The following is a 27,479-nucleotide window of genomic DNA, read 5'->3' on the forward strand; positions in this document are numbered from 1 at the left end:
TTCTCATTGCAGTGGCTTCTCTGTTTCTGGAGCACGGGCTCTAGGGCACTCCGGCTTCAGTAGCTGTGGCATGAGGGCTCAGTAATTACAGTTCCCGGGCTCTAGAGCACAGGCTCAACCATTACGGTGCATGGGCTTAGTTGCTCCATGGCATATGGGATCTTCTCAGCCCAGGACCAGGGATTGAACCTGTGTCTCCTTGGACACAGTGGCAGATGGATTCTTTATCAGTGAGCCACCAGGGAAGCCCTATTTCATCTTTTTAATAGGCCTCTAAAATATGCATATATAAATGAAAAATTATAATCTCTATTTTACCTATGAGGAAACTGACTCAGAAAGATGAAGTTACTAGTCCAGGTCAAAACAGCTAGTCGGGGAGCTGGAATTTGAAACCAGGTACATGACTCCAGTAATACAGGGTAGGGACCTTATCAGAGTAGGCACAGTCATATGAGATATTTTGGCCTGAGCTGATTACTGGAAGCCATAATAAACAAAGCTCAGTTTGGGTGAGAAAATTAATTGGTAACCGTTGGTGATGGACAGGGAGGCCTGGCATGCTGCGATTCATGGGGTCGCAAAGAGTCGGACACGACTGAGCGACTGAACTGAACTGAACTGAACAACTTAAAGGGAATAAAAGATTATGATTCAATTTAAATTACAAGAGTATTTCACTTATAGTGAGAGAACCAAAGTTCTGTCATCATAATCTAGATATATCAATACCACTTTCTTATAGACAAGTTGCTCCCTCTAGTGAAAACTGATGGGAATACCATACCCTCAAATATTCAAAGGAGAAAAATCTCTGCAGAAGCTATACTTTCCTAAGGAGTCTTTTGGAAATTTGTGGAGGTGAGTTCTATATATTACAAAGAATGGAGGTTTTTATTGGCTTTCATTAGGTGAGGCTTGGGTGCTAGATACCATGCAGAAGGTCCTCATCAACAAAACACTGGCCTATTTCTGAGAGGGAAAACCCATTTATATTTATCTGAGCCTGGAAGTTAGCATCACTTTACATAAAAAAAAAAACAACAAAATATTTTGGCACTGTTTTACTATGCTCTGAAATTTTCCAGGAAGGAAACTATGGCATTTCACCTGACAAAACACTGTCACTTGTAAAGCATAGTATTTAAATATTATCCATGATGAAAGAAAAAGAAAAGGGAAGAAAAACATTGCCAATTAAGCTAGGACACAATGCATTCTTATACATAATTTTATCTCTATTTAAATGGTTCCTTTAGACATATTTAGACGTAAGTCAAGTGTCACACTTGGACACATATAAAGGGGGGAAAAAGCAAAATAAATTAAGGTATTTCTAAAACTTCTTTGTATTCAGAAGATTTTTGACTCAGAGTTGTTAACATCCATGTTTTTCAAAACAAAATTATTCTCTTGCCACCAAGTATTTTGATGATGCTGTATTTGTTAAAACATTGCTCAACTTGTGTCTAGGTTTTTTTCAAAGCCACTGACACCAATTATATACATTTTGACATTGGTACTTTTTTGAGCCTTCCAAAGATATTGATGGTTGAAGGGGTTGCTGCCAGGAAAAACTTGAGCCACACAGAGATGCAACCAAACTTCAACCCAAGGAATATCCCTTTCATACTGTTGTAACAAATTACCACAGACTTAACAACGTTAAGGTACACAAATTAATTATCTTACAGGTTTGGAGGTTAGATAAAATCAAGATGTGGTAGGGCTGCATTCTTTTGGAGACTCTATGGGAAAATCTACTTCCTTACCTTTCCAGCTTCTAGAAAGGCTGCCTTTATTCTTTGGATCTTTGTTCCTTCCTCCATCTTCAAATCTTTTTTTCTCCCTCTTTTTTACTTTCTCACCTCTGCTCTGGTCATCAGTCTCACACTGACACTCCCACTTCTTCTTACTGTAATTATACAGGGTCCATCCACCTGGATAGCCCAGCACAATCTTTCAATCTCCTGATGCTTAACTGAAACATACCTATGGAGTTCTCTTCCCAGGTAAGATAAGACACAGGTTATGAAGGTTAGGACATGGACATTTTAGGGGGCCATTATTCGGTGTAATATAATAGAATAAAAAAAACCAAACAAACCCAAACATATGCCTCTTTTACATCTTGAGGTAACTAACTTAAAACTGGTATCCAGCCGTTTGTGTTCTATTCAAGGCCATCTTGGTTATCCATTTTAACTAGCTTTTCTTCATAAAAATGGAGGTGGATGGCCCCTCTACCAGTATTTCTCCGAGGTCCCCTAGCTCTCTAACACGTTTTCCTCACAAGTCAACATACTAAAACAACCAAAGACACTGACATGCCTTTTGAAAAAACTCTACAAGCTAAATACCACGAACAGATAACTTCACCAGAGCCAACCTTTCCTACCTTCTTTCAGAACTAAATTCGTTATTAGATTAATAAATTGATGGGGCTGGAAATAGCTTTTCTATTTCCTGCAGTGACGGGCTGCGGAGCGAGATTCAGCAAACTGATTATGACTTAATTCCTGCAAACATCACGCAAGACAAGCTCTTCTTTGATAGATTATCAAGGCTGCTGCTGCTAAGTCGCTTCAGTCGTGTCAGACTCTGTGCGACTCCACAGTCGGCAGCCCATCAGGCTTCCCGTCCCTGGGATTCTCCAGGCAAGAACACTGGAGTGGGTTGCCATTTCCTTCTCCAATGCATGAAAGTGAAAAGTGAAAGTGAAGTCGCTCAGTCGTGTCCGACTCTGAGCGACCCCATGGACTGTAGCCTACCAGGGTCCTCCGTCCATGGGATTTGCCAGGCAAGAGTACTGGAGTGGGGTGCCATTGCCTTCTCCGAAGGTAAGGCTAGCAAGGAACAGTATGCATGACTTTTGTGGTAAAAAGTCGTTCAGTAGCTTTTTCTCCCAGAGATGTTACAGGCCAGAATATTTTCACTCACTACCCGAGAAAAGGGAAACAATTTGCTATTAATTTAGTTAAAAATTAAAGAGAATTTTGCTCCTGCCCATCATGGAATAACAGGGAGTAGATTTACCCGCTTGCCTACAAAACCATAAAAACATGTTTTCAGACAACAGAAGGCAGTGTAGTACTGGGATCCTTACAATTACCCCAGCGAACAATCTGGAGGTACTTCCAGATGCACTGCCAGGAAGGGAGGGGGGCGGGGGGTCTCCCTGCTTCAGCCTCTGCTTGCGAGCCACATATTTACGTAAATCAAATTACCAATCCACCGGATTAAATTCGTAAAAATAAAGCTAACAGAAACACTCGGGCCGTAGGAAGCCTGGTAAAGCCATCCCAGGAGCCGCGAGTTCTCGCGTCACTTCGAGATCTACTGCCCTGACGTCATCCTCACGGAGTCACTCGCGAGATCAGAGAGTGAGTGGTGAGAGCGACCGGTTTTCGTCGAGCGCGGCTTCTGAGAGGAAAACAGACACTGGCCTTCGGTTTATCTGGGTGCTGCCGACATGAGCGGCCGAGACGGGGGCGAGAGGACCCCTCTCCTTGAAGCCCACAGCCTCACCACATCCGACTGTGCCGCCGGAGCTCCGGACCCTTCCCGGTGCCTGAAAACAGAGGCGTCACAGGTGATGGCGGAGACGGGTGAGGGGTATTTCGAGGCCGTCGCGCTCCCACCACCCCAGCTTCCAGAGGAGGAAAGCGCACCCTCAACTGCTCCCTCAGATCCAGGCTGTGCCGGTACGTTCCAGATCCGAGCCGGTGGGGATGGCGGATACGTAGTGCCCGAAGCGAGGCTAGAGCCGGCTCCGCCTCCTACGGAGAGCCTGGAAACGGCGTCTGTGTCCCTGGCAACAGACGACAGCCTGGGAAATGGCTGTCAGCCCGGAGAGCCGCAGGGCTTGAGTCGGGAGAAGCCGCTAGAAACTTGTGGCGCGGAGAAGTTGGGGTCTGACTTGATGGCGGAGGCGAAGGCTGAGGAAGTGAAGACTGAAGAGGGCCCCGTCTTCTCGGTCGCAGTGGATGAGGAGGTGGTGGGGAAGGAAGGAGCGAAGGAGGAGGAGGGAGTGGAGCAGGGAATGGAGGTGGAGGAGAGGCCAGTCGGTGAAGAAATAGAAATGGTGGAGAACAGAGTGGTGGAGGAGGCGGGGCACCGGCCCCTGCGTATGGATCTCCGCATGAACCCGCTGGAGGCAATCCAGCTGGAACTGGACTCTGTGAACGCTCAGGCTGACCGGGCCTTTCAACAACTAGAGCATAAATTCGGGCGGATGCGTCGACATTACCTCGAGCGGAGGAACTACATCATTCAGAATATCCCGGGCTTCTGGGTCACTGCCTTTCGGAACCACCCCCAGTTGTCTCCCATGATTAGAGGCCAAGATGCAGAGATGTTAAGATACATAACCAATTTGGAGGTGAAGGAGCTCAGACACCCGCGAACAGGCTGCAAGTTCAAGTTCTTCTTTCGGAGAAACCCGTATTTTCGAAACAAGCTGATTGTCAAAGAATATGAGGTCAGAGCCTCTGGCCGAGTAGTGTCTCTTTCCACTCCAATCATATGGCGCCGGGGCCATGAACCCCAGTCCTTCATTCGCAGGAACCAAGAGGTCGTGTGCAATTTCTTCACTTGGTTTTCAGACCACAGCCTTCCAGAGTCTGACAGGATTGCTGAAATTATCAAAGAGGACCTGTGGCCAAATCCACTGCAATACTACCTGCTGCGTGAAGGAGTTCGTAGAGCCAGACGTCGCCCAATAAGGGAGCCTGTGGAGATCCCCAGGCCCTTTGGGTTCCAGTCTGGTTAAACTTTGCCATTGGGAGGGTTTCTGCACAAGGTCCCATTTCGCCTCTTAACGGACCTGCGTTTGGGCAACAGATACGGATATGTCTTCTAACCACCCCTCTCCCCCTTCCCACCCCACTTTTTTCTGACATTTCTGGAGCCTTTTTCCTCTGGACATTCAGTTCTCTCAGCCTCAAGATTGAGACAGTCATGGCCATGCTCCTTCACTTCCACATGGCCTTCGTGCTTTTCTGCATTAATATCACATGCTGCATGGCCCATGATTCATACCACTCCTAAGTAAGCTTGTGATGTTGTAAATTGCATAGTCTTTATCTGCACTACTTGGACCCTGTTTGTTCCCAGAGCCTCCAGTTTGACTCTCATACCTGGAGGTACTTGTCTAGGAGGCCATTCTACCCATCCTACTCAGCAGCACAGGCATATAGCCTGTAGATAACTGGGTGTTAATGATATCAAGGGAGAACTGGGACACTGGGCCTGTGTGATATATGTGACTCCATTGTTCTTCTTGCGCCTCTGGTCACCTACTATTGCTACCTGCTACTGGCTGTTCGCTTGACTGCTACCTACTGGATGGACATCTTCTAGAACTTTGTCACCCCCACTCTGGTTTCTGGTAAACAATCTCCAGGTTTCCTGCCAGTACTCAAAAGACCCCTCCATTTTTCCCAAAAGACTTATTCTCTATTCCTCATCCCCCGCCCCCATCTCCCTTTCCTTCGCTCCCATCATCCAGAACCCTAATAACTGTCAGGCAAGTGGTTGAGGTGACAAGTTAGACTTCTCATGGCAGGTTGGCCTAAAGATGGTGTCCATTCAAAGTGCCAGGCTTTTTCAGTCTCTAGTGAATCACCCAAAAGCTGGGTACTTCTTTGTGCCTGGTTTTTTCATCCTGAGTGTAATTAAGTGCCATAGTGGCAGTACACCTCCGTTGTCTCTCTCCTGTCTTAAATGGTAGCTCATAAGTGTGTGCAAATCAGGTCTTTTAATTTGGCTCTCCATTATTTCAAGGAACAGGCTGTGTTGTCTAATAGATTGCCAGAGCTCTTATTTTCTTCTGCTCTCTTCTGCATCCTCCACCCACGTTAGCAACATCTAGAGGATTTAAAGGGAGACATGAAATGAAAAGTGCTATCTAGGCCATAATTGATGGAAGAATTAAAGATACTGTGATGGGTTCCCAAAACAGGAGAAACTGAACAGACCACAGATAGGCAAAAATGAGCCAGGTTAAAATTGGGCCTGAAATTAAGATGGAGAGTCTTAAAGGAGGTTCTTTGTCTGTCAGTGGTGATGGGAGAAGAGGTTCTTTGCCCAGGATTAACACGTGAGAATGAAAGGGGGTTAGAATGTTAAGTACGTTACCTAGAAAAGAGTTCTGTAAAAAAGGCAACTGAGTGCTTGCTCTTGTTTTCACTTGACTTAGTTTATAAGGAGGGTTAGTACTGTGTGGTTTATTTCACTAGTATTTAGTAAAATCGTGTTATTTTCCTTGTTTCTGGTTACTGGGAAAATTGAGCTATACAGGCTTTATTTTGCTTTCAATTGAGAACATGTGGAAAATGTGCTATATCTCTTTATGATATAGACACCTAAATGAATATCTGTAGTGAATTTCAGCTTGTTTCTGTTAATAATTAAACTGTATGCTTAGAAATATAATCTGTGTAACTTGTTCTTGTCATATTCTTAATACTTTGGAAATTGTTGTCTTCATGAAAAAGTAGCCTACTAAAAATATGTGGCTTAATTGTCTGTCTTGATAATTTGCCTGGTTAACAGCTTAGTAATTCATGTGTCTTTTCCTAAATAGCATAAATACTTGTGAAGCTGCTCTGTCAAATTGAAAGTGTACCATTGATATATTTGTTTTTCTTTATATGCATGATGGTAAAATAAAAGCGTGTTACTTGCTGGATTTCTTATATTTTACCCTGCATGTAAATATGCATGAAGAAATTGTTCTACGCGATGGCAGGTTATGAAATTACTAAAGTTCTTAAATGGATACAGTAGGCGTTCTCCCAAAAGTAAGAGGGGCTTGTCTGGTGACACAGACAGTAAAGAGTCTTCTGCAATGAAAAAGACCCTGGTTCGATCCGTGGGTCAGGAAGATCCCTGGAGAAGGAAATGGCAATACACTGTAGAATTCTTGCCCAGAGAATTCCATGTGCAGAGGAGCCTGGCAGGGGACAGTCCATAGGGTTGCAAAGAGTGGGACAGGACTGAGTGACTTAACACTTTTACTTTCAAAAATAAGAAAATGAGGCTCACTACTGTACCTTCCCATGCAGGGAGGTTTGTTGTTGTTTTATTTAAAATGTTAACAATTTTAACTTCTTCCTCATGATTTCATTTTTTTCCATAACAGCTTGTGTAGCATCATCCCCCTTTCACTTATCCCCAAGTCATTCAGGCTCTTTTTATTCACTTTTGCATTTAATAAGCAAACATGCCGAGAGTTCTAATGAGTTATATACTTTTATATCCTTATACTTTCTCAACTCTAGAAACTTGTTTATTCTTCTCAACTTCATAACCTTTCTGTGTCAAATCCTTTAAGGCCTGTCATAGATAACACTTTTGCCTTAACAGTTTTTCTATTCTAAATATTTCTTTATAAACTTGGTATACTTTGTAGGGACGTATGTTCTAGAAAATAACATGTAATAATTCATTATAGTGAATTCTGCATAGTGATACAGTAAAATAAAATACAGAGATATACTTTCACAAGTTTTTCACACCTTCCCTTTAATTTGAAAGCTTTGTGAAAATAGAGGTAGGGTGTAAGTCATTTACTTAGAATGTTTTGCCCGTAGTTGTCACCAGATAAATACTAATATTTATTGAATGACAAAATGAATAACTCAAATGGAAAGATATAACAACTTAGTACCCAGAAAAGACTTTTGATGAGGTAATGGAAAGAAGAAAACAGTTTTTAAGGCATTTGTAAAACTGATGTCAACAAATTTGCAGAGCCTTTCTTAAATTTCATGTTTAAATAGAAACGGTCTAAACACTAACTTTTCACTTGCCATTTTAACAGGGCATTACTTAACTGTGAGTCAACTTTTGTGTGCTTTGGTTTTCTGCATTTTTAAGGTGACTGTCACACTGGAGATAGAAGAGGTTAGACTCTAGACATGTGCTGTCTAATAATAGTCACTTATCACCAGTGGCTGTTGAGCACTTGAAATGTGGTTAGTCCAAACTGGAATCTGCTCTAAGTATAAAATATATTGCTACGTCACTTCAGTCGTGTCTGACTCTGTGTGACCTCATAGACGGCAGCCCACCAGGGTTCCCCATCCCTGGGATTCTCCAGGCAAGAACACTGGAGTGGGTTGCCATTTCCTTTTCCAATGCATAAAAATGGAAAGTGAAAGTGAAGTCGCTCAGTCATGTCCGACCCTCAGCGACCCCATGGACTGCAGCCTTCCAGGCTCCATCCATGGGATTTCCCAGGCAAGAGTACTGGAGTGGGGTGCCATTGCCTTCTCTGATAAAATATATACTTGATTTCAAAGACTGAGTGTGGGAAAAAAGGATGTAAAATATCTCAGTTTTTATATTGATCACATTGAAATACTTTTGATAGGTTAAAATATATTAATAATTTCCCCTACTTAACCACAGAGAGTGAGACATGACTTAGCAACTGAACAACATTTTTAAAAATGGCTGACAGTAAATTTTATATAGAACAGCATGGTTCTAGGCTTCGTGATTAATATGTCAGCATATATAAAATATCTAAAATGTCATTTTCTCCCCATGAAATTTTTTGTAACTTTCAGTTCAGTCACTCAGTCATGTATAACTCTTTGTGATCCCATGGACTACAGCATGCCAGGCTTTCCTGTCCATCACCAACTCCCAGAGCTTGCTCAAACTCATGTCCATCAAGTCAGTGATGCCATCTAAGCATCTCATCCTCTGTTGTCCCATTCTCCTCCTGCCTTCAGTCTTTCCCAGCATCAGTGTCTTTTCCAGTAAGTCAGTTCCTTGCATCAGGTAGCCAAAATGTTGGAGTTTCAACTTCAGCATTGGTCCTTCCAATGAATATTCAGGAGTGATTTCCTTTAGGATTGACTAGTTCGATCTCCTTACAGTCCAAGGGACTCTCAAGTCTTCTCCAACATCACAGTTCAACAGCATTAACTGTTTGGTGCATGTTTTTATTAGGCACAATTCTTTGTGACTTTAGAGCAAAGTTTATCTAGCTAAAATTCAAGATGTGTAAAGTATAGCTTGGGCTTCCCTGAAGGCTCAGCGGTAAAGAATCCACCTGTAATGTGCAGGAGACATGGGTTCAATTCCTGGGTCAGGAAAGTCCCCTGGAGAAGGAAATGGCAATCCACTCCAGTATTCTTGCCTGGGAAATCCCATGGACAGAGGAGCCAGGCAGGCATAAGTCCATGAGATTGCCAAAGAGTTGGACATGACTTAGTGAGTAAACAACAACAAAATTAGAGCTAGAAGCTGATGGGTAAGTGATAAAATGAACTGTCTTTAATCAGTTTGTTCTTGGATACCTAAGACATACTTAGCACTTTGTAAAGTGTACTGTGTAAAACTGATTTGGGGTATGTAGGAAAGATGTCGAGTGCCAAATCTGCACTGACAGTTATATTGGTTATTTAAAGTAGTGTATAACAACATTTAGGACCTGCAGCTTCCTATTTTTCTAGAATGAAATGTTCTGTATTTTTTAGTGTACAGATGTACATGAAGCTCAGAAAACAATTTCAGTCATTAATCATATTGTTTATCTCCAAATTTTAACAATTGGCTATAACAGAAAAAGCAAGTCCCCGTCTAGTATTGGACCAAATCCAATGCTCACCACTTGAAGAAGCATAGTTTATTTTTTAATATTTATGATATATTTTTATGTTCTCTGTACCTTACTGTAAAGTGTATTTTGTTTTAGAAAATTAGTGTTGTCTAAATTGTATTGAAAATTAGTTTGCAGCAATTACTACTTATTTTGTTTTGGATATTAAGGATTATATGGGATAGTGAAGTAAAGGTTGTCCTTGCCCTTGGGGAACTGTCTCATTGAGGGGGTATTATTCTTTGGATGTTCCTTCAGCAAATTCGCATATTCAAACTAGTTACATTCATAAGGAGACTCAGGCATAATGTGGCCTAAAGGAGGTATCAGAGATGTTCAGGACCATACTCTCCTCAGGACCATTTTCCTCTCCCTCAATATTAATATATAATTGAGGTCCTAGACTGTACAGAAGTGACAGATAACAATATATCCTTTCATCGGTATGGGAGGTGTTTCCCTTGTGAACAGTTCTGTCTCTAAGTTTGCTTGAAGTAAATTGAGCTCTGAAGAGTTTGAGCCATTGCCTCTGCCCTCAGAGGTTCTCAAAACCTTAAGAATTTCTCTGGGGCTATATTAGAAATACTGAATGTCTACTTGGCTCTACTTTTTAAGGATTTGCTTTTAACATAATTTCCTGGAGAACAAGCCAGGAAGAAATGGTTCTATTAAGAGCGGAGTCACTTAGGTAAGTTCCTGATTTTTATGAACAAGTGTTTTACTATTGACTTGATTAAACTGGAAAGGCATGCTGGTTTTAAGTTGGAATTAACTGTTTTACAATCTACCACTTAGCATATTTACCAAAATAACTACCTTCCCTGAGCCTCAGTTTACTTGTCCATATGCAGGGATGATAATATCTTTATTATAAGCTAATATTGTCCTAGCATGTATTTGGAGAATAGATTATATGGTTTCAGAGAGGATAATAACAAACGTTTGGGAGCTTGCTGTGTTCCATTGTTCTAAAGATTCCAAGTATTAGTTAATAAAGGTTACATTGTGAAAATGCCAATGCCTGGCATATGGTATGAATAAAAAAAATATTAATTTCCATTTACCTGCCTCATTTAAATTTCTCATTTAATTCATATCCTGACAAGTAGTCATCTAGCTTAATATTTCTCAAACCTAACTGTTCATTATCAATAGCTGGGGAGCTTTGAAAAAAATCCTGATGTTTAGGCCCTACCTCAAACTAATTAAATTAGATTTTAAGGTACAGATAGGATTTAGTATCATGGATAACCTTTCCTTGGACTCCTCAAATGAGGGAATACTCAACTTTTTCCCCAGTTTTGTTGAATTTACTCAGAATCCACTGCCTTACAACGTCTAGCTGTTGCAAAGGGCCTGGCAAATAGTTGTCTCTCAGCACATTGCTCCCTATTTTGACCCCAGCAGTATCGCAGAATGGAATTAGCCTGACTCCACAAAAGAGTTCTAAGTACTTGAAGATCATCCTTAACATGCTTCTCAGCTCCCCACTAACCAACCTGGCTATCTATCAGTTCCTTCCATTTCATTTTCTGTTCTGTAAGCTAATTATTTACTTTGCCAGTGCTCTTCATAAAGTCTGGTGCCTGGAACTGAATGAGATAACATCCAAAAATAAAACAGGATGAGATTTTTCCCCCTGCCTTTATTATGAATAGTATGTTTCTTTAAATGGATCCTTGGAGATTATTAGCTTTTGAGGCAGCAATATTACCCTTTTACTAAACCCTTAAGTTTTAAAGTACTCGTGTGCTGCTGAGTTTGGCTCACCATCTTACCACATTTTATTGAATTTTGTGTCCAACACTTTACATGTATCTATACTAAATTTCTTTCTATTACTCTCCTGTTTACATGTGGAGGATTGTTGCTAATGAGTAATTCTCCCTAATTTCATGTTGTTTGCAAATCTAGTCTATAATGATGTCAGGTTCTCCCTCCCAGGACCTTGCCTTCAGAGTCACACCGCATCTTTAAGACATCATCTTTCCATCAACTATGAATCCATCTATTATCTAGTGTGTGTATAGTTTAACTTTGTTCTAGGGCATCAGAACTTGGTGCCCAAGTATACTTGGCACCTCTTAAGGAATTAGGGAAAGATGCCCCCTCCAGACAGGGATTAGGAAAGTGTGCCAGTTCTTCCCAGATAAAGTCCGTTATAGCAGATGTGTTTATCTTTCAAATTTCCTTGTCAAAAAAGAAAATGACTTAGTGATCTTCATTTACCTCTGTTGATCACTCTGCTTTTTTTTGAAGGCAGTATTAATATTTTAATATTACTACAACATTTTTGTGGGTTTGAAATTTTTCAAAATAAAGTTAGAAAAATATTAAAAATGTCATACAGCTTATTTTAAATCAGTCATCAAAATTAGAAAACAAATTTAAAGTATGAAAGTGCACAACTAAAAGCTTAATTTATAGACCTGATGAATTTCCATCAAAGTAATAAGAATACTCACATTTAAATGATTGTTCTATAATTGGAAACTATAAGAAATAGGAAGTACATATTATTGTGAAGACGTATTGCTGAAAGTGGGTTATTTCTTTCAGCTCTAGATAAGACCCAACCATTGTGTCAAGCTGATCATATGTCTTGAAACTTAGGATTCAGGTTCTCCTTTACAAAGTTCTAGAAATATGGGTCTTAGTAAGGGCTTCAGAACTTATTTCTTGAGGCTGAGGCCCACTGATGGAGCAGATTGGCATTGCAGAATCAGACACAGCTACTGAAAGCATGATTTGTATACCAAATCATATCTGTGTCTTTATATTCACATTATATATAAGCAAATCATGGCTCAGAGAAGTCAGGTGACCTGTGCAAATTGAACAGCTAGTAAGCACAATTGAGAAATGAAGCCAGATCTGTCTGATTTCAATGTATGTGTGTTTACTCTGTATTAGGTTTGCTAGAGAAATAGAGACAATAGGAACAGACAATTATGAGGAATTGGCTTGTGTGGTTATGGAGGCTGAGAAGTCTCATGCTATGCCGTCTACAAGCTGGAGACCCAGGGAAGCTGGTAACAGTATAATTCCCAGCTGAGTCCCAAGGTCTGAGAACCAGGGTAGTTGATGGTATGAATACCAGTCCAAGGGCAGAAGACTGATGTCCTAGCTCAAGTACTTGGGCAGGAAGTAAAGGGCAAATTCTTCCTCTACCTTTTTGTTCTATTCATGCCTTCCTAGACTGGATAATGCCCACCTAAATTGGGGAGGGAAATCTACTTTCCTGCGTCCACCAATATCAAATGCTAATTCCAGAGATACCCTCACAGATGCACCCAGAAATAATATTTAATCTGTCAAATTAACCCTGTCAAGCTTAAACAAAATTAACCATCATTACCAACATACAAAGGTTTGAGGTCTCTCAGGTCAGGGACTTGGCTCTGATTTCACTTACAATTGGGAAAAGCAAGGCTTTTTCGGGGGGGCGGTGCGTGGGGGCGTTGTCACAGGGAATCATTGTAACTAAGCTAGACTGAGAAAATTTTAATTTTGTAACAGAATCTAAGTGTTAAAAAAGATTATTATTCATTTTAATAAAATATGGAACATTAAACATTGAAAACTCATGCTGTAGTTCTTTTAATGAACGCATGGTTTATAAAATTGGCTTAAGTATACTCTTTGGAACAGTTTAAACTTTAACACCAAAGATGAACTAGTCAGGTTATTATTATTTTGGTTTATTATTTGCTTTTTTTTAAAAAAATAATGAGGTCATCTATTATATCTAAAATTGTTCTATAAAATATTTTAAATATAATAGATTATTTTAAAAACTATTTCCTCCCTCTAGTGACCAAGAATGGGAATACCACATCTACAAACATTAAAAAAACTGATTCTCAATGTGCTTGTGTACCTCCCCCTAGAGGATGCCTGGGAAATTTGCCAGTTATTTTGGTTATTACAATGAATGTGGGTGCTATTGGCATTCATCAGGGGCATTAAGAATGCTAGCTAGGGAGGAGGGTTCAGGATGGGGAACGCGGGTATACCTGTGGCGGATTCATTTCGATATTTGGCAAAACTAATACAATATTGTAAAGTTTAAAAATAAAATTTAGAATTTAAAAAAAAATCATATTTTCACTAAAAAAAAAAAAAAAAAGAATGCTGGCTAGCATCCTGCAGTGTGATGGACAGTACCCCATATAAATGAATAATCCATTGCTGAATATTCATGTAAATAAAATTATTATTTAAGCCTAGTATTCTTTCCTGGAGAATCCCAGGGACAGAGTAGCCTGGTGGGCTGCCGTCTATGGGGTCACACAGAGTCGGACACGACTGAAGTGACTTAGCAGCAGCAGTAGCAGCAGCAGCAGAACCTACTATAATCCTACATATGAAAACAAAAATTTTTGTATTCTTTATACATTGCATTTTTGAAAGCAATTTATTTCATTTACTCTAAAACATTGTAAGATACATCATTACCTAACACTGTGAAGAAAACTGCCAATTAAACTCTGATACATACATACACAAATAAATGTTGACACAAAGCTTTCTAAGATATAGAACTTTTATTTTATCAACAATCAACAGAGTGAAAAGGCAATCTATGGAATGGGAGAAAGTATTTGCAAACCATGTATTGGAAAAGAGGTTAATCTCCAAAAAATACAAGAAACTATTGATTCTATAGTTATAGCCATCCAACTACCTCATCATTTAATATAGGCATACCCAAGCATTTACAAATCAAAACAGATATTCTAAGACTGATTTACTTGCCTAAATTTCCAAAGGCAGAGCTGGAACACCTTCTTTCCAACACCAATGACAAGAATAACACAAAAGAAATGTTAAATCTAATGGGCTGATTTAAGGCATGGAGTGAGGACCAAAATTCTTGTTTCTCCCCTTAATAATTGGGCACTTTCCCAACAATAGCCACTACTTTGTGGATGTGGGGCAGGGAAGAGAAAGATGGGGGTGATTTAATATTAAACTTGAATGGCCATATGGTCTTATTTCTAAGAAAGTTGCTTTCTCATTTTACATGTTGTGTACAGTTGAATAATATAATGAATGAGTGTACTCGTTCCCGAGTCAGTTTACCTGGATTCAGATTTTGGCTCTATCACTGCTATATGACCTTGGATGTTGTTTTTGTTCAGTCACAGAGTTGGGTCTGACTCTTTGCAACGCCACGGACGGCAGTACATCAGGGTCTCCTGTACTTCACTATCTCCTGGCGTTTGCTCAAACTCATGTTCACAGAGTGGGTGATGCCATCCAACCATCTTATCCTCTGTCGTCCCTTCCTCCTCCTGCCCTCAATCTTTCCCAGGATCAGGGTCTTTTCCAATGAGTCAGCTCTCTGCATCAGATGGCCAAAGTATTGGATCTTCAGCTTCAGCATAAGTTCTTCCGATGAATATTCAGGTATGATTTCCTTTAGGATTGACTGATTTGATCTCTTTGCAGTTCAAGGGACTCTCAAGGGTCTTCTCCAACACCAAAATTCGATCTTGAATAAACAACTCAATTTCTCTTTGCTTCAGTTCCTTCTGAGGTAAAGTCACTTAAATGGAGGTGATCATACTACCATCTCACAGGGGTGTTGTTGGAATTAAATGAGATAACACATTTAAGTGTTTAAGTGGTGTATAGAAGACACAAAATAAATGTGAGCTATGATGAGGCTTCCCAGGTGGCTCAGTGGTAAAGAATCCACCTGCCAGATGTGGGTTTGATCCCTGGGTCAGGAAGATACCCCAGAAAGGGGGATGGCAACCCACTCCAGTATTCTTGCCTGGAGAATTCCATGGACAGAGGAGCCTGGAGGGCTACAGTTCATGGGGTCGCAGAGAGTCAAATACGAATGAGCATGCATGTATCTGCACGATGAATATATACAGGCAAACCTTGGAGGTATTTTGGGTTCAGTTCCAGACCACCGCAATAAAGTGAGTATCTTAAGTCTTAAGACTTTTTCTTTTTCTTCTCAGTATATACAAAATTATGTTTATACTGTAGTCTTTGGTATGAAATAGCACTCTATCAAAAAATAAGCATACTTTAATTTAAAAATAGTCTGATTTAAACAAATGCTAACCATCATATGTGCCTTCAATGAGTTATAAATTTTTTTTTTTTTTTTTTTTTTGCCAGTGAACGATTTTGCCTTAATAGCTGATGACTGATCCTGGTGGTGGTTGCTGAAGGCTGGGTGGCTGTGGCAATTTCTTGAAAGGAGACAACAATAAAGTTTGCCACATAGATTGACTCTTCCTTTCACGAACAATTTCTCTGTAGAATGCAATGCTATTTGATAGGATTTTACCTACAGCAGAACTTCTTTCATAGTCAGAGTCAATCCTCGCAAAGTCTGCCTCTGCTTTATCAACTAAGTTGAGGTCATAATCTAAGTCCTTTGTTGTCATGTCAGGCGTCTTCATAGCATCTTCACCAGGAGCAGATTTGTCTCAAGAATTTCTTTGCTCATCCATGGGAAGCAACTTCTCATCCATTAAAGTTTTATATTTATAACAAATACAATGAAAAAGTATGAAATATTATAAGAGTTACCAAAATGTGACACAGAGACACAAAGTGAGCAAATACTTATTGGAAAAATGATGCCTATAGACTTGCTTGACATGGGGTTACCACAAACCTGCAGTTTGTAAACACCAGCATAGCCATATTATTCATTTCGGTAAAGCCTTTTAAAAACTTCATTTAAATCAAATCATCAAATTTCACTAAAATCTATGAGATTGTCACTGGACTACTGTGTAAATATAGTATATGCTAAAGAAGAAGCCACTATGCTGCCATCCTTTTCTAGCTGGGGCGAGGAGACAGTTAACTGCATGAAACAACCAAGTTTAAGATAGAAGATAAATAAGTACAACCTGGATGGCAAAGGTAACGAGCTATAGAATGGTAAGTGATTAAGGAAGGTATAGGAGATGGGAGAATGCAATTTGCCAATTAATATATGTCTGACCATGGTTAACTTCTCAGTGATACCTGGGTTCTTATTTCAAAATTTACTCATTTAAAACACCTCGCACAATCTACCGAGAAGGCAATGGCAACCCACTCCAGTACTCTTGCCTGGAAAATCCCATGGACGGAGGAGCCTGGTAGGCTGCAGTCCATGGGGTCGCTAAGAGTTGGACATGACTGAGCGACTTCCCTTTCACTTTTCACTTTCATGCATTGGAGAAGGAAATGGCAACCCATTCCAGTGTTCTTGCCAGGAGAATCCCGAGGACAGCAGAGCCTGGTGGGCTGCCGTCTGTGGGGTCGCACAGAGTCGGACACGACTGAAGCGACTTAGCAGCAGCAGCACAATCTAATGAGGTAGGCCTGAATGGAGTTTTAACAAATGGGCAGGCTATTATTAATGGAAAATGATTCCATTGACAGGAATAATCAAAGCTAGCTAGAGAGGGATGTTTCAAGTAGTGGAGACAAATTAAAAAAAAAATTTCATATGTACCATGCACCCCAATGGTCAGAGCTGCAGCATTTATTAATAGAAGAGGAAAGAGGTGAGAGAAAGATAATTAGTTTGGGAAGAGTGAATCCTGTTTGCACTTTTTTTTTCACCCCCCTCAATGGGTAACTAATTAGCTCGCAGCAGTCAGTCTGGAAGTCTGTCCTTGGATATCTTGTTTATGTAATTTCTGGAAAACCTTTGTGAGCTAAACTATGAAGCTGAAGGACAGGCTGTTTCTCTGTAATGTCTGCCTCTATCTAGCACCTCCCTTCTTAGCTGTGCCAGGCCTACACTACTTCCCTCACAGAAAAGTCAATATAACTGCTGACTTTCTTGAAATCCTTTCCCCTCAAATCTTTACTTCTCATTGGAAATCTCTTCTGCACCGTTATTTGAAAGTAATCATAATCTGAGGTTGTAGTGGAATTTCTATCACAATTTATAGTCATTTTTGAATATGAATTTAAGATGTTAATTAAAAAATGCAAAATTCAAGTTTTTTTTTTTTTGTTCTACTTCAACCAACAAAACAGATAGTAGTGACACCATTATCAAATGAGTTGTATGAGTTCATTCTGACCCCTCAAAATTTTTAAAATATTTTAACATTAACTTTAAAAATGTTACTTAAAATATTTTAATTAAGACAATAACTCTGGTGCCTGCAAACAGTTGATCATGGCTTGCACGCTTCAGTGAATTATCACAGAAGAAAATTTTGGCAAATTTATTGGCTTCATTCCCACAGGCATTGTGAAGCAGGAACTCTTTTCACATTAAGATCACAACTCTAGGATAAGCAATATATAATATGTAAACTCCAGTAATGCTGAAGAAGCTGAACTGTTCTGTGAAGACCTACAGGACCTTCTAGAACTAACACCCAAAACAGATGTCATTTTCATTATAGGGGACTGGAATGCAAAAGTAGGAAGTCAAGAGATACTTGGAGTAACAGGCAAATTTGGCCTTGGAGTACAAAATGAAGCAGGGCATAGACTAACAGTTTTGCCAAGAGAATACACTGGTCATAGCAAATACCCTCTTCCAACAACACAAGAAAAGACTCTACACATGGACATGACCAGATGGTCAATACCAAAATAAAATTGATTATATTCTTTGCAGCCAAAGATGGAGAAGCTCTATACAGTTGGCAAAAACAGGACTGGGAGCTGATTGGCTCAGATCATGAACTCATTATTGCCAAATTCAGAATTAAATTGAAAAAAGTAGAGAAGACCACTATACTATTCAGGTATGACCAAATCAAATCCCTTACAGTTATACAGTGGAAGTGACAAATAGATTTAAGGAATTAGATCTGATAGAGTGCCTGAAGAACTATGGATGGAGGTTTGTGACACTGTACAGGAGATAGGGATCAAGACCATCCCCAAGAAAAAGAAATGCAAACAGGCAAAATGGTTGTCTGATGAGGCCTTAGAAATAGCTGTGAAAAGGGAAGTGAAAGGCAAAGGAGAAAAGGAAAGATATAACCATTTGAATGCAGAATTCCAAAGAATAGCAAAGAGAGATAAAGCCTTCCTCAGTGATCAATGCAAAGAAATAGAGGAAAACAATAATATAGGAAAGACTAGAGATCTCTTCAAGAAAATTAGAGATACCAAGGGAACATTTCATGCAAAGATGGGCACAGTAAAGGACAGAAATGGTATGGACCTAACAGAAGCAGAAGATATTAAGAAGAACTGGCAAGAATATACAGAAGAATTGTACAAAAAAGATCTTCATGACCCAGATAATCACAATGGTGTGATCACTCAACTAGAGCCAGACATCCTGGGATGCAAAGTCAAGTGGGCCTTAGGAAGCATCACTATGAACAAAGCTAGTGGAGGGGATGGAATTCCTTTGAGCTATTTCAAATGCTAAAAGATGATGCTGTGAAAGTGTTGCACTCAATATGCCAGCAAATATGGAAAACTCAGCAGTGGCCACAGGACTGGAAAAGTCAGTCTTCATTCCAATCCCAAAGAAAGGCAATGCCAAAGAATGTTCAAACTACTACACAATTGCACTCATCTCACATGCTAGTAATGATCAAAATTCTCCAAGCCAGGCTTCAGCAATACATGAACTGTGAACTTCCAGATGTTCAAGCTGGATTTAGAAAAGGTAGAGGAACCAGATATCAAATTGCCAACATCTGTTGGATCATCGAAAAAGCAAGAGTTCCAGAAAAACATTTATTTCTGCTTTATTGACTACGCCAAAGCCTTTGACTGTATGGATCACAACAACCTGTGGAAAACTGTTCAAGAGATGGGAATATTAGACCACCTTATCTGCCTCCTGAAAAATCTGTATGCAGGTCAGGAAGCAACAGTTAGAACTGGACATGGACCAACAGACTTGTTCCAAATAGGAAAAGGAGTACATCAAGGTTGTATATTGTCACCCTGTTTATTTAACTTCTATGCTGCGTACCTCATGAGAAATGCTGGGCTGGATGAAGTATAAGCTGGAATCAAGATTGCTGGGAGAATGATCAATAACTTCAGATATGCAGATGACACCACACTTATGGCAGAAAGCGAAGAAGAACTAAAGAGTCTCTTGATGAAAGAGGAGAGTGAAAAAGTTGGCTTAAAACTCAACATTTAGAAAGCTAAGATCATGGCATGTGGTCCCATCACTTCATGGTAAATAGATGGGGAAACAGTGGAAACAGTGTATAGACTTTATTTTGGGGGGGCTCCAAAACCACTGCAGATGGTGATTGCAGCCATGAAATTAAAAGACACTTGCTCCTTGGAAGAAAAGTTATGACCAAGTTAGACAACATATTCAAAAGCAGAGACATTACTTTGCTGACAAATGTCCGTCTAGTCAAAGCTATGGTTCTTCTAGTAGTCATTACGGATGTGAACGTTGGACCATAAAGAAAGCTGAGTTTGAAGCATTGATGCTTTTGAACTGTGGTGTTGGAGAAGACTCTTGAGAATCCCTTGGACTGCAAGGAGATCGAATAAGTCAATCCTAAAGGAAGTCAGCCCTAATAGTCATTGGAAGAACTGATGCTGAAGCCGAAACTCCAATACTTTGGCCAAGTGATGAAAAGAACGGACTGATGAGAAAAGACCCTGATGCTGGGCAAGGTGAGGGCAGGAGGAGAAAGGGACGACAGAGGTTGAGATGGTTGGATGGCATTACCAGCTATATGGACATGAGTTTGAGTAAGCTCCAGGAGTTGGTGATGGACAGGGAAGCCTGGCGTCCATGGAGTCCCAAAGAGTCAGACAGGGCTGAGTCACTGAACTGAACTGACTGAACTGAATAGGTTAACTTTTAGCAATTAAAATCCCCTTTGATTACGTTTCTCCCAGTAATGCGCAAATGCTGAATTTGCTCTTTTACAGGTGCGTGGGTCACTTCTAAGTAAGGAAATACATTTTGCTATTCACATCAGTTAGAGGTAAGAGAAAATATTGTCCAATTGCTTCAGAGGTGTTTGCCAAAGTACATAAACTTTGAAATGTGTAAGGCTACTGGAATAATCTTTTATTATGTCTTTTTTAGCATAAGAGGAATTTTCCTTTTTAGCTGCTCCGAATTTTAAAAAATCATCTCAAGTATTTTAAAAAAGCAGTTTAGATACCTTAGAAGTTTATTCAGTCTTAGAAATCCACATTAACACACAGTTCTCACTTGCTTGAGTTTGCCTACGTCCATTTCTGTAAGCCAACTCTTCCAGACTAATAAAATTCATAATATTTCTTAACAAAATCAAATACACTTAACTGACATGCAGAATCAGATGGCTCAGCGAACTCTCGCGCGATTTTAAGACGCTACCGCCAGACGTCACAGGTTGCCATAGCAGCCATCTGTGGAAAAGAGGGGTGGTGCGAGGGGCGGGTCGCTGCTGCTCCTGCTGCTGCTGCGGAGGACCGCGGACGGTCTCCTGCAGGTCTGACTTCTGCCAAAATGAGCGGCCTGGATGAGGGCGACAGCCTCCCTGTCGCTAAAACCTGCGGCCCCGCTACTCCCGATCATGCCCCGGGACATCCGGACTTCAAGCAGTGTCAGAGCGAGGAAACCGAGGCGACCTCGGTGATGGCGGACACAGGTGAGGGCGGCTTGGAGACTGCCGCAGAGGGAGGCGCAGCCCAGGACCCCGCGGTCTGTGGCCTTGCGCTCCGCATTCGAGTTGCTGGGAGTCGCGGCCGCGTAGCGACCAAAGCGGGCCAGAAAGAGGCTCCGGCTTCCACGGAGGGCCTGGAAGCAGCCTCTGCCTCTACCTCTGTGGGAGCCGACAATAGCCAGGAAAATGGCTGTCAGCGTAGAGAGCTGCGCAGCCCTGCAATCGAGAAGGCTCTAGAAGCCTGCGACGCAGGGAGCTTGGCGGCTCAGATGTTGCCTAGAGCGAAGGCCAAGGAAATGACAACGAAAAAGTGCGCTGTTTCTGCGGCAGGGGAAAAGGAGGGAGTAACAGAGGAGGTGGTGGAGGGAAAGAAGGTGATACAGAAGGAAAAAAAGGTGGTAGGAGGCGCGAAAGAGGAAACCCGGGCCAGAGCCCCGAAGATCAATAACTGCATGGATTCGCTGGAGGCCATCGATCAGGAACTGTCAAATGTAAATGCCCAGGCTGACAGAGCTTTCCTTCAGCTGGAGCGCAAGTTTGGCCGTATGCGGAGGCTCCATATGCAGCGCAGAAGTTTCATTATTCAGAATATCCCAGGTTTCTGGGTCACTGCCTTTCGCAACCACCCGCAGCTGTCACCTATGATCAGTGGCCAAGATGAAGACATGATGAGGTACATGATCAATTTGGAAGTGGAGGAGCTTAAACACCCCAGAGCAGGCTGCAAATTCAAGTTCATCTTTCAGAGCAACCCCTACTTCCGAAACGAGGGGCTTGTCAAGGAGTATGAGCGCAGATCCTCTGGCCGGGTGGTGTCTCTTTCCACTCCAATCCGCTGGCACAGGGGCCAAGATCCTCAGTCCCATATCCACAGGAACCGGGAAGGCAACACTATTCCCAGTTTCTTCAACTGGTTCTCAGACCACAGCCTTTTAGAATTCGACAGGATTGCCGAGATTATCAAAGCAGAACTGTGGCCCAATCCTCTCCAATACTACCTGATGGGTGATGGGCCCCGCAGAGGATTTCGAGACCCAGCAAGGCAGCCAGTGGAGAGCTCCAGGACCTTCAGGTTCCAATCCGGCTAACTCCTGCCCTGTATGAGAAGCTCCTGCACAAGTTCCCCTACCACCCACCTCCTCTCAGACCCATGCTTAGCCAACAGCATGCTGTCATCCCTGTACTTTGTCTTCACACTGGATTATTTTGTCCTTTGATCCTTCTAAATTCTCAAAACTCAGTGGCAAGATAGTTGCTTATATGCCAATGCTGTCCTTCCTCTGGGCCTTCCTGCTCTTCTGCATCCTGTTCCACTGTTCCAAGTGCATGGCCTTCCACTGCTTCTATGCCAAGCACATAATACTGTAGATACCCACTGCCTTCTTTTGCATGCTCTGGGCCCTGTCTGACTATGGCTTCTCCCAGTTTTTAAAGTGGTTGTCTACCACGAGAAAGCTTGATATACTGTTGCAGCTACTTAGCTGGGCGTCATACTTTGTGCTGACTGTCCTCCTGATACCCATGTACTCTGTGGCCAAGTCTTTGAGTTTCACTGCTGCAGGATGAAGCTGATAGAGATGATGCCAGCCAACACCTAAACTGAACAGTCCAGGCCACCAGTAACTGGTTTTCAACTGTCTTCCTGGGTCCATGCTGTCTACCCTGCTGGTTATTTTGCAGAATAAGCAGCTGACGGGTGGGTGGTTACTAGGCATGAATGAGGTAACAGATGAGAAGTTTCTGTGTTATGTTGATCTTATGCCTTTGGTCACTCTGCATTGTGACCAGGTGGTGGTGAGTATGAAGCCCTGTGATACCCACCCAAACCTGCTCTCAGCCTTCTGGATGAGATTTGCACAGGCACCATTCCCTGCCTCTTTAGGAACTATCTGGAGACTTAAGCTCCTGGGCAGCACACAGGAGCCATCCCCTGCCCAACACCCACCCCTTGCTTGCCAAATGGTTACCTGGAAACTGCTTGGCTGTCAGGCAGGTTGGGCAGTCATAATATCACAGTGCCTAAAGCAAAGCTGGTGGGAGGTCCTTTCCAGCAGTTAGCCTTTTTGAGCTCTAGCCAACAAACCACCATTAATCTAGGTGTCCCCTTCTGCACCCATTCTAAACATGACAAAGTTGCCAGGATGGGGCCACCAAGGAAGAGGTATTTCTGGTCTTTGGGGCCTGTTATATATCTTTCTCTCTCTCACTTTCCTGCTTTCCTCCTTTTCTCTTCCTCCTCCTCATAAAACAGTTACAGCTGAGAAAACAAAACTGGCAAAGTAGGCTTTTTGTTTACTTTGCTTTCCCTTTGATTGTGTCCAGGAGAAAGATACTGTGCGTTGGACTCCAGCTTTCTTACTGCCCTCTTCTGCCCTCATGTGTCCACCCCACTTCCTTGAGTAAAGTCTAAACATTTTAAAGGGAACCCTGTAGGGTGAATTGCCAGCTTATGGACATTGTTCTTTGGGGCCCACTTTGACAGCCCCATACTCTTCCTTATCCATTTACCAAAACCTGGGTGTTTTCTTGAGCCTTAGCTTGAGAAGCTGAGGGGAGATCACAGAAGGGCTTCACGACAGACCCAGAGCAGGCTGTGATCCAAGGTAATAAAAACTTAGTTTCACTCCACCTTTCTAAGCTTGGAAATTTTTTGAAGGGCCTCGTACCACTTAGAAATAACCAAGGCAGCGTTTTGAGGGTCACTCCTGTCCTCTGGACTGTTTTTTTCCCCTGAATTCCCACGGGCCTGCATCGTATCACCTTGGCCTTCTTGGCTCTTAGTCCACAGCTTCTGCATTTCCTTCCCTGCTTCTGACCTAGTAAATGAGGGAACAGGCTGCAGTCTCCTTGTGGGAGCTGCTGAGACTCCCTCATTGGAGGTAAGGGGGTGTGTGAAGTCTGCCCCATAGGATGTCTGTACAGAGCCGTGGGGAGGGTGTCCTAGGCTGTAGAAACTGAAGGCCCAGGAAACCAAATGAGTTTCCTGCAGGGTCAGCAGTAAAAGGAGAGACACCTGTGGTTTTTCCCAGGAGAGGTGGGAGAATGAAAGCGTTTGATGCTTTAAGATGATGCTTGCAGATGCTAGGTTTTCTCTTAAGTTTTTCCTGACTCCTTGGATTCACCAGTAGATTTTTGTACTCAAATACAAGTCTGAATGTTTTGTATTCTAGCATATGTGGACAATTAATGGTATATGCTCCTTATTTCACTGAGTAAAGTCCTATTCTTTTCTCCATATTTGCTTGCTGGCAAAATTGACATTTACAGCCTGCTATTTGCTTATAATTGAGAATGTGTGCAAAAATATCAAGCTCGTTTCCTGTGCAGTATGAAAACTTTTGTGACTACTCACAAATATATCAGCTTGCTCTGGTCTCTCTCCTTATATAGCTCTATTCTTAGAAATATAATTTGAATATGATCTTTGAAATTGTGCAGATTGTTGCTGTCTTGTGAAAGTATTCTCAAACAGAAAAACATAACTTTGTCGTCTTGATATTTCTTGGTCTAGTAATAACTGTTGTACTTGACATCTTATGTTCCTAACTTGTAGAATTGTTCTGTCAAACTAAACAAAGATAGTACTTTAGTCTTCTCCTGTGTGTTCAAAAGGAAAAATTAATCTGTTACTCTGCTGTTCCTTGTTTTCACCAAAAATAAAAATAAATAATGCTCTGTCTGTTTTGTCTAGGCTAATAAATGGTTGGAAAATCATTAAAGTTATCAAGTTGTTACAGTATCGTGTTGAACCTTTAAAAAAGGCAATAGTGCACCTTCCAAGAATTTTTGCTTGGAAAATGGAGGGTTCAGGATGGGGAGCTCATGTATACCTGTGGCGGATTCATTTTGATATTTGCCAAAACTAATACAATTATGTAAATTTTAAAAATAAAATAAAATTAAAAAAAAAAAAGCCCAAATGCTTATTCATAAATATATTTCCTATACAGTCAGCATAGTTTTTGGTGGTAATTGAACTGCTGTGTATTGATTTTTGTCACTTACCTAAAATACTATTTTCAGTGGAGAACTGTTTTCTATTGCACAGTCATTTTTTTTTACTTAAATTTATGTTAACTATGTCCCATCTTTGGCTCATTCTTTACTTGATGAGCTTAAGATAGACTTTTGGAAGACTTAATCATTGGATATTCTCTAAGTACTACTTAAATTCTTTTCCTACAATAGTGTGGTGCTCTAAAAAGAAAGAAAAAATAAAATATAATGTCTTGAAGCAAATGATACCAGACATCACAGTGTCAGTTACCAGTAATGTCTTGCTTTTCAGCATCTATTACATGAAGCTTTGGGAGATAAATACTTCTGCATTCTCTGAAGCAGAGAGCAACGAATACTACAAGGTCTGCATAAGTGAATCACTGAATGTTTTTAACCATCTAAACAAAATTTTGACATAAATGGCCCCAAATTACTGATTTGAATTAGAGATTGTTGATTAAACCTACAGGTAAACCAGACTTGCTGACTCTTGATGCAGTTCTTATTTGCAAGCTTTATTTGCTGAAGTGTATTCTAGACCTGGAGAACTTTTAAGTATTAGCAAAGTTTTCCTTTATAAGTTTTATACTCAACTTCCCCATACTATGTTCATTTCACCTTTTCAATTCAGTGATTACTTTCTGCATTGTCAACCATCTGTTTCAAGCATTATCTTTTTATCCTATTTTGGATATAATCAGAAAACGTCATTTTTGTTGGTTTATTATCAGCTTCAGTCTAACCAAGAGTATTCGTTTTTCTAGTAGGCTGGTGCTACTCATTTGTCACAGATTAACATGGTTTCTGTTCTTTTTAGTCCAATAAAATTAGACTCAGCATTTTCTTGGATTCACTTACTACACAATTGGTTAACTCAAATAACCCTGCTCCATTTCTTTGCATTGCCTTTTTGTTTTTATTCCTCTGTTCTGGAACCCAAAGTCTTAAATCAGATCTCCAAACCAGTTAAGACTTTCTCTCATCCTTTTCTCCAAGGAAGCATGACCATTTGTGGTCTGCTCTGGCCACATTATCCTTTGAGTACTTCATAATTTTCTTGGTCCCTATATTAACAGAATATTATCGGGCATCCTTTTCTATTTTTCTGGATATTTAGCTTAGGCCAGATACCCACAAGATTTTCTCTGACCTTCCTTATTCAGGCGGGCTCCTCTTCCACATCACTCCGGCTGCTGCTTTTGTTTCTGCTTTCTGATGTAGTACATGAGTACATCAGTAGTTTTCATCATTAAAAACAATCCCCTCAAAATGACCAGTATTCCTAATTATTGAGTTCCTGGTCTCATAGAGTTACAATTTAAGCCTTCAATATCTGATTTTGCATCAGATACACATCCCTTGGTTTGCCAGTCCAGAGATCTAACAGCAGGTACTTAAATGTTGTTCTTAGGTTACTGTCATAATTCTGAAAGTTTTACTATTCCCTTTTAAGTAGCTGAGAAAACAGCTCAGAAAATTGAACTAAATTGCCTAAGATGCAAATCTCAAACTTAAATTGTTTGATTTCAAGCTAGGGTAACTTCCACTATATCACAGACATCTGTATTAAATTCAGCATAAAACAAAAACCCTATTATGTGAGTATTAAATGGAAGGTTATTCTTAATGCCTTCATGATGGTCTTTGAAGAGATTTTTATCAATTAAGATTCCATAGTTAGATTAAAACACTTCTGAACTTACATATGTAATAATGATGTTTGGTGCATAAATGAAATTAACAGTTCATCAAAGGGAATAAGTGCAACAAAATGACATAACAAATTTTAAAAATTGTGTATTTCATTTCTGCTGATAGCAATGTGACTCAGTTATATATATATACATCCTTTTTTTATATTCTTTCCATTATGGTTTATCACAGGATATTGAATACAGTTCCTTGTGAATAGTAGGACTTTGTTGCTAATTCATTCTATGTATAATAATTTGCAACCCCACATCCCCATCTCTTGGCAATTGCAGTTCTGTTTTCTATGTGGGTTTTGTAGATGTTCATCTTGTCATATTTTAGATTCCACATATAAGTGATATCATATGATAGTTGTCTTTCTGACTTGGTTCATTTAGGATGATAATCTCTGGTTGCATCCGTGTTGATGCAAATGGCATTGTTTTTTTTTATGACTGAGTAGTATTGCATTGTGTGTATATATACACACCCTATCGTCTTTATTCTTTGATCTGTTGATGGGTGCTTAGGTTATTTTCATGTCTTGGATATTGTAAATAGTGTTGCTGTGAACACGGGTGTGT

The 27,479-nt window shown here is 40.7% G+C and overlaps 2 protein-coding genes across 2 annotated transcripts; both read left to right on the plus strand.

Annotated features, from left to right (window-relative positions):
• Positions 1–3,431: 3,431 nt before the first annotated feature.
• TSPYL1 (TSPY like 1) lies at positions 3,432–6,691 on the plus strand. Its single transcript, NM_001076111.2, is given in 1 exon segment — positions 3,432–6,691. A coding segment is annotated over 1 exon segment (1,299 nt). The 5' UTR covers positions 3,432–3,472; the 3' UTR covers positions 4,772–6,691.
• Positions 6,692–21,012: 14,321 nt separating this feature from the next.
• TSPYL4 (TSPY like 4) lies at positions 21,013–25,119 on the plus strand. Its single transcript, NM_001101064.2, is given in 1 exon segment — positions 21,013–25,119. A coding segment is annotated over 1 exon segment (1,245 nt). The 5' UTR covers positions 21,013–21,047; the 3' UTR covers positions 22,293–25,119.
• The last annotated feature ends 2,360 nt before the right edge of the window (positions 25,120–27,479 follow it).

This window comes from Bos taurus, chromosome 9, assembly GCF_002263795.3.
Source record: "Bos taurus isolate L1 Dominette 01449 registration number 42190680 breed Hereford chromosome 9, ARS-UCD2.0, whole genome shotgun sequence".
In the NCBI taxonomy this organism is placed as follows: Eukaryota; Metazoa; Chordata; class Mammalia; order Artiodactyla; family Bovidae; genus Bos; species Bos taurus.